Source organism: Garra rufa, chromosome 14 (assembly GCF_049309525.1).
Source record: "Garra rufa chromosome 14, GarRuf1.0, whole genome shotgun sequence".
Classification (NCBI taxonomy): Eukaryota; Metazoa; Chordata; class Actinopteri; order Cypriniformes; family Cyprinidae; genus Garra; species Garra rufa.
The window spans coordinates 37,370,247-37,378,076 of NC_133374.1; the positions used below are offsets into that span (position 1 = coordinate 37,370,247).

Consider the following 7,830-nt stretch of genomic DNA (forward strand, 5'->3'; position numbering starts at 1 on the left):
TATGTAAGGGATCATTTCGATGACAAAACAAAATAGTGACAAACAACATTCTTCATGATTAGTTTGAGATATAGGGAGAATGTACACAAATAGGCCTACTATAAACTTACCAAGCACTGCACAACACTGATGCTGCAGACTGAATATTTCAAGTATTTATTTCAATTCAATAAATACAGTATTTCTTACCATAATCAGTTACAGTAATCAACCAACAATGAAACAAATAAAATCTGTAGACAAATAAAAATGAAGTACATACAGTTTGACTCTGGAAAAAAAAAAAAAAAGCAACACAACTACTGTAACTATTCCTCATCTCTCCATCTGGCTGGATCAGGCCATAAGATTTCATCCACATCATTTTTGATGAATACAGGTGAACTCACCTGCTGCCTTTTATAGCACTCCTGAGTGCTGCGTTTTCAAATTAGCACATGTGTGCTTCCACACCTTGTGAATGTGTTTATCCAATTTGTTCATTAGTGTGGTCATTGGCAATCCGGGGCTTTGTAATGACAAGGAAGTAACCTCACAATCCTTATCTGTGTCTAAGGTGTCGAAATGTGTGTAGAGTTTTACAAATCACTGTGTGTAATGTTTTGCAAAAAGAGTGAAGCAGACATTGTGTGTAATGTTGTGCAAATCTGTGGCGGTGTTTTGCTCCTTGGAGTAGAATTTTGCAAATTGTGTGGAAATTTTTATTTTAGAGTTTTAACAATCGTAAAAAACTGTAATGATGTGCTTGTGGGCAAGTTTTGCAGCTAAATGTGGCTAATAGCAGCTAAATGTAGCTAAAGTAAACATCACATCTCATCATCCCAGGCAGAGGGGTGGGGCGAGCAGAGCTCATTTGCATTTAAAGGGCCATGCAATAATGACTTGATTTGTTGCAGAGCTGATTTTGACAAGCTAAAATGGTGTATTTTTATTTTATTTTTTTTTACTGAGTGAATTTTTAACCAAAGTATATTATAGACTTTTCATTAAGACCCTAATGAATCCTATGAACTTGTGGAAAATGGGAATCCGATGACCCCTTTAAATGCAATAAACTCATTTTTATTTAGTACATTTATTCACAGCACTGATGTTTCATGACCTCTTTCTTTTTTTTACATCATCACAGAGATAAAACAGAAATCCGTATGATATGAAGAAAACATGTGCATTCATCCCCCAGTATGCTGTTAATGTTGTCTTCATTAAATCTGCTTTGTCATCCTCCGCTTGACTCTTGACTTAGTCATGTCTCGCAGTGTAAACATGATCCTTCTGACATCGCAGAACAACAGATGGATTGACTCACTCACTATGACATGACATTCTTTTTACATTTAATAAACACTCACCAAAGGTCTCACTTATACAAACTCACATTCCACAGAAAGACTGTGAACAAAAGGATGGTGAAATGAATATAATAATAGTGTAAATATATTACACATTAAAAATAAGAATTATACAAAGTGAGCAGAAATCACAGAAAAGGGCACATGACAAGTTTTCAAAACTCCTGAAAAGGTAAATCTCGTCACAATAAAGTCATTTTAAACTGTTACAGTGATATAACAAGAGCATAACAAACTACATCAGTGTATCCACAAATGTCTGACATACACATGATAAAGCGGAACAACCCTTTGAATTGGATACATAAGAAAGAAAAAATGGGTTAAGTGTTCTAAGGGAGAGCAAAATGATTATTTTTATTATTAATAATATGGGAACACAATGTGTCATTTATTTGGAAAGATGCAATAGCCACAACATTAGAGTTAAAAGTGGCACATTTGGATGAATCTTACAAAACCTGCCAAGGAGACTTCTGGGTCAAATGATATACAAAAATGAAAAGAAAAATAATATAAATGAATAAGGTAAATCAATTCCATTAAAAAGCAAACCCACCACAGTCAAAAGCATCAAAATCAGAGTCTCCCTCAAAGTCGAAGCTGTTAAAATGTGGTGTCTCTATTGCTTGACTGCAGGCATGGTAAGAACTGCCTCCCCCCATCTCAGAGAAAGCTGTGGAGTGGGTCATTTCAGGAGCATGGACGGCCACGGTAGAGGAGGCGGGTGGACAGGAGTTCAGGTAGCCCAGCGCTGAGGATGCGGCTGCTCCACCCATCAGCAGACAGACCGCTCTCACAGCCCGCACATCGCTGCTGTTTCCGTGCCGCAGACAGTCTGCGGACCGAAGGGCTGGAGCCACGGTGGGGCTGTGGGGAGGCCGCTGGTTTATGCTGCCTAAAGTTCACAACAGAAACAGTTATAGGTAAGTGAACATCATAAACATGTTGACCTTGTAGGCACAATCACAGAGGCTGTTCATTATGTGCTGAGTCAGTGTTTACAGAGATTAGAGAACAGTGGCGGTGCTTGAGTCTACCTTATTTTTCTTATTTGCGATACTGTTCCTAACACATTAAAGCTGTCACCTTTCTCCTACTTAAGTTCAAATGAAACTAAAGGAAATCATCAAGCTCAGACAATTTGATGTAAAACTCCCAATGGCAAAAAGACTAGTTTTCCAACACAACCGACTAAAACTAACAGTTTGTTATGGCAAGAGCTGAACTGCATGAGTGCATTTCATTGACTAAATGACAGTGATATTTTTAAATACAAATTCTGTCAGCCATAATCATTTTTGGTGTTGGCCACATTTGGTTGTGACATTCCTAATCGCAGGTGTACTGAATGAGGCCATAATGAGTCCAGGCCAGAGATCATGGAAAATGCAAAATATGACTTTTTTCCAGGAGAGAGGTGGAGCAGAGGTGAAATAGGGGAAGGGATGAAGGGTCAGGGCTGTGTAGTGCAAGGGGACCTGGAGACTGAAGTAGAACACAGAACCAAAGTGGAGCCAGCAGAGCAGGAAGCCAGGGCAGAGCCAAGGACCACCAGAGCAGAATAGGTAAACAAGACCACTTTAGTACTTTAATACTTTAGTATTAGAGCATTTTTTGAAGATTGATCAATGTACGTACATGGAAACAATTATCAAACAAAGCATAAGTAGTCAAGTGGTTTAAATTAAGAATATACAACTATGATTCATCGTACTTAATGATGTTTTATTAACAAGGTTCGGAAGGAGCACAATCAGATAATCCACCAATTCGGCACAAGTGTAATTTGTACCCAATCATCCAAACCGGCACAAAACGTATATAAACAGACCGCCTTCTTACCTCCGTCCTGCGATAGTTTCTTGGCGTTGGCCAATATATCACAGTCACAACGAAGAAACCTGTACCGGGGTTTTTGGATCATCCGTTGCAATCTGCCGGCCTTAGATTCACTTCGAACACACCTCGCTCAACACCACTATCGTCCCGCTCGAGACCCGGCTTTCAAGCATCGGGTCGCAGCAAAAAGCCTCAAACGTGCCTGGGCCGCGCCCTACTTCTCACCGCAGCAAAACCCGACTCGCTTCCCGCTTTGGCTCAACTATTCACCGCTGCCTTTTCCGGCCGCTGCGCCGCATGTAGTCAGACCACCAGCTCTCGTAGCAGGCGCTAGACATGCCGTGTTGTTAATTTTAGGTAAGTCCAGTGGTTTAGTGGACGATATACGCAGGTATACGGCGTATACACACTTTATCAGGCGGCTTTGCGTATACCCACTATTTAAAATCCCTTCTGATGCGCATTATTCAGTAACGTTAGTGTCCCGCATTAGCCAAAATCATGACAGTCTACCACATCCAGTCATATGTGAATAAATGTAAATATTAGCTAAAAACACCCAAAAAAAGACAGTGATGCAGTCAGGACCGTGGCAGCGGCTTGCTTTGAAATGTATTTGATGATTGCGCCTAATACGCCCGCTCCCTATTTGAATCACTACGGAAACAACAACTTACAAAGAAAACTAATCAGATTTTTACGATCAAAAATTTCTTAAACCAGCGAACCCCTGTAAACATTTTAGTCCAAGGATCCAGTAATGCATTTAAATAGAAAGTACAAAATGAAATTCATAAATGAAGCGTACGGCTACTTCTCCAGGCATTACCGCACTACTGGGTAAGTCGCTAAAGGCAGGTCAGTTATTGCTAAAATCCGTTTAGCGATGCAATGACATAAGTGATGTCATTTCGTAACCAGAACACAAACGAAATTACTAAACTTTTCTGTGTGTGATTTTTTTTTTTTTGCAGTAGCATTGTAACTGGGTTTTTAAATTACACATTGTACTCCGAGATAGATAAAGTTTGTTTTTGGAGAAAAATGCGTTCAACTGTGTTCTTAAATTAACAATTTGAAGTGACAAACTAACAGCTAATGCCGAGTTCAGACTGCACGATTTTCAAAGCAATCGCGTCGCTGCTGTGTTCACGCTGCACGATGGATCGGCCACAGGGGGTTTCAATCTGCATGACTTTACAATAGGAAGAATCGCCGACAACTTTGTCCCGGTCCGCAAACTACGTCTCACAACCAAACACACGCGAGAAGTGACATGGAAACAACGCGAGGTCAGGCGTGCAAGTTCTCACGTGAGACTGGGATTATTATAAAAAAAATGGTAGCCCGCAGGAAGCTTGTCATACAAATTGCATGTGCACTCATTTGCAGCGAAAAGAAAATAAGCCGAAACTATGTTGATATTGTGGTCTATACCTTCGTAACTCCTCCCCCAACTTCCCGCTAGCCTGCATGTTGCTGTCTCATTGGCTGTAGGTAATCGCCGATGTGATTTCCAGTCAGATCACCTTTCACACGGCATGATTTTGAATCGCAGACAGGTCCAGATATTTAGCATGCCAAATATCTCACGGTTGTCGGCGACACGTCGGCGATTCTCTCAGATCGCGTCTTTGATGGTTCACACTGTGTGATTGTCACTCACGTAATTTAGTCCATTTGTCGGCAATTTCTCAAAACATGTCGGTGAGTCAAAATCGGGGCTAAAATCATGCAGTCTGAACTCGGCATTAGGCGCATCATAAGGTAACCATTAATATTTTTGTTAAGTTCAACTAGCAACCTAATTAGACTTTTTCACACACACAAAATATGCTTTCTTCATGCTCAAGCAGATTAGATGTAAGGGTGAACTCGTGAATGGTAGTAAATCAACAAGTTCCATCAACATGTATGGGAAATGTACCCCACAGCTGTTGCTACCATGGAAACACAAACTGCAGTAACAGAGCTCATGATTACCCATTGCTCTGCAGTGAGTTTCCTTATATTCTTAAACAACTATTTTTTTTTTTATTTAGTATAGGTTATTTTGTAATAAACTTCTTTATATATTGCTTTTACATACAATACATTATACTTAATTGTTATACTGTTTAGTGATGTTGCTGATAACACTAGCATTATGAATAACATAAAGCACACAGTCTCGCATCAGTCTTACAACAGCAACCACCATTTTAAGAGACCTAAATACTGCACATAGCAAAAAGAAGAAGCAGGAAAAAAGCATGCTTAACAGATTATAGCAGAGAGAGAGAGAGAGAGAGAGAGAGAGAGAGAGAGACTTACCACAGATCACATGAACTTATTAATAATAACAACAACAACAACAACAACGTTTTATTATTATTATTATTATTGACCTAACTATTTTTTAAATGACATTTAGGTCAGATGGGAATGTTGACAGCTAACTCTTCTTAAACACCACTGCTCCAGAGGGAATGTTTGTGGGAATAATATTACCATAACGCCACATTTAAAGCACCATGATAATATCACTGAAGTGGTTACCAAGACTGAGCCCACCTCTGTGTCTGAAGGAGTTTTCTCTGGAGCGGACTTGTGGGGAGCTCAAGCCCTTGTCGCTGAGGTGCGGGGATGAGGGGTCTTTGTCACTGGAGACATCTGGAAGTGGCTCCCTGTCCGTGATGCACGGCGTGATGCTCTGCTGTCTTTTTAGGGCAAGTGCTGAAGTCACTCCCTGAGCAAAAAGAGAATGCAATTGAAATGTGCATATACTGTATATATTGCAGACTGAGTGCTTACGAAAACAGCTTCCTATTCCAAAGATTAAAGATGGCAAAGTGTTTGGTTTGGCCCTCATGAGAGATTACAACATTTATCATAGATATAGGATCTGACCAAGGCCCTGCCACATGACATATTGCGTAACATTCATCGAGAATAATCCTGCTGTTTGGCCCTGTATAAAAGGCATTTGAACTAGATTTGCGGGGAGCTGATAAAGTGTTGGTTTCCTTGTCAAAAACTGTATTTAATTAGCCAAGAGTGCAAATTTTAGAGAGCCAAGAAGAAACACCACTAACAACAACAATAATAGACATAGTCTTATCAAATGTCCAATTCAAATCTTTGACAAGAATGACCAGAAACGAAATACTAAACATAACATAACATAACATAAACCTCCTCAAACTAAAAAGGAAAACTAAACATTATGAGGACACCATGACAACAAAATGGAATTATGGTATTCACATTTACATTTATTACACAATGTCTGGACTTTCTGCCTGGACTCTGACCATGATTATGTTTTCTCTACATTGCTCTGTATGCTGTCGATTGACCCTGGATTGTACGACTCTGAACATTGTGTTTAATAAAGCTGCATTTGGATCCTCACCCCGCTGCTGTCACAGGAGCCATAGGGAATCACGAGGAGCCGGGAGTGTAAAATAAAGTATTTAATGAAAACAAAACAGGGAATCCAGGAGACAAACAACCATGACATAACTTTAAGACAGGACAAAGAAAACTCTGGAACAAACGACTTATAAAGGGTGAGACTAATTAACAAGGGCAGGTGTGGCAGATTACACTAATGGGAAGGAAGTCCAAATATGGGCAATGGGTGAAACCAAAAAAAATAGAACAACAGGGGGAGACAATGGGAAAAACCAGCATGTGAAGTCCAAGGGGGGAGAAACACTAGGTAAACCTGACAGCGGCCTCCCCCATTACAGAAATATTATTACAATTCAAAATGGTTGTTTTCTATGTAAATATATTGTAAGATTATTAATTGTAGAATATATTGTAGAATGCAGTAAAAATTTCAGTAAATATGCTCAAGAAATCTGTTATTAAAGTTGAAAACAGTTGTGCTGTCTTATGTATTTTTTATTTTTTAATTATTTTTGGGAAACTGTAAAACGCTTTCATCAAGTTAATGCATTGTTGCTGAATAATAGTATCAATTTATATCGCACAAGTGGGGTCCAAATAATAAAACACTACTGAATATACATCTATGTCCATTCTTTTAAAATGTATTGAATTGTTTTTTATATTAAACATAATGATATCAGCATAAAATTCTGAGTAAAAGATTTGATTAAGTCAGTATTTCTAGGTTTATAAGACTTTCTGAGCCCACAGTATATTTGGTGGTAATAACATGTAAGAACTCACCTCTTTCACCTTCCTGAGTAACTTCAGCCATTGACTGTTAGAGATAAAATTTTAATATCACATTTGCTGACATTTCTCTGACATTTGCTGACATAAAATGAAATGAACATTCATCAGCTGGATGAGGTAAAGTGCATGTTTTACCCACAATGGATAATTATTCCTGAAGCAAATGCGGATGTTTGACGTGAACTCACGTGCACTCGTCTGGACTGTCTGACAGCAGGAGGAGGAACTTGTCTTGGGGCAGGATGAGGGCGAAACAGCTGTCTCTGCGGCCTCCAGAGGGCAAACGGGGCAAGTCCAAGATTTCTTTACCCTCCACTATAGACTCACAGTTACTCTGCAGCGCCACCACCTGGTCCGGTGGTGAGTCCGCATCTCGGCACACCATCAGATTTCCTTCCACCGTCAACACCAGGTACTTTTCCTTCCATTGCTTGAACATGAAGCC

General features: G+C 39.6%; 1 protein-coding gene across 1 annotated transcript; it reads right to left on the reverse strand.

Annotated features, from left to right (window-relative positions):
* Positions 1–250: 250 nt before the first annotated feature.
* On the reverse strand, positions 251–7,830 carry LOC141285394 (uncharacterized). The gene is made up of 4 exons (XM_073818408.1): positions 7,574–7,830; positions 7,377–7,410; positions 5,748–5,922; positions 251–2,250 (listed from the first exon to the last, which is right to left on the reverse strand). The coding sequence occupies exons 1-4, from the start codon at positions 7,822–7,824 to the stop codon at positions 1,895–1,897; spliced, it is 816 nt and encodes a 271-aa protein (XP_073674509.1). The 5' UTR covers positions 7,825–7,830; the 3' UTR covers positions 251–1,894.

Coding starts and splice junctions, on each gene's coding strand:
- LOC141285394 (XM_073818408.1), bottom strand. CDS start 7,824: ATGTTCAAGCAATGGAAGGAAAAGTACCTGGTGTTGACGGTGGAAGGA. Junction 7,411..7,573: donor GACAGTCCAGACGAGTGCAC/GTGAGTTCACGT, acceptor TATCTCTAACAG/TCAATGGCTGAAGTTACTCA. Junction 5,923..7,376: donor TACTCAGGAAGGTGAAAGAG/GTGAGTTCTTAC, acceptor CTTTTTGCTCAG/GGAGTGACTTCAGCACTTGC.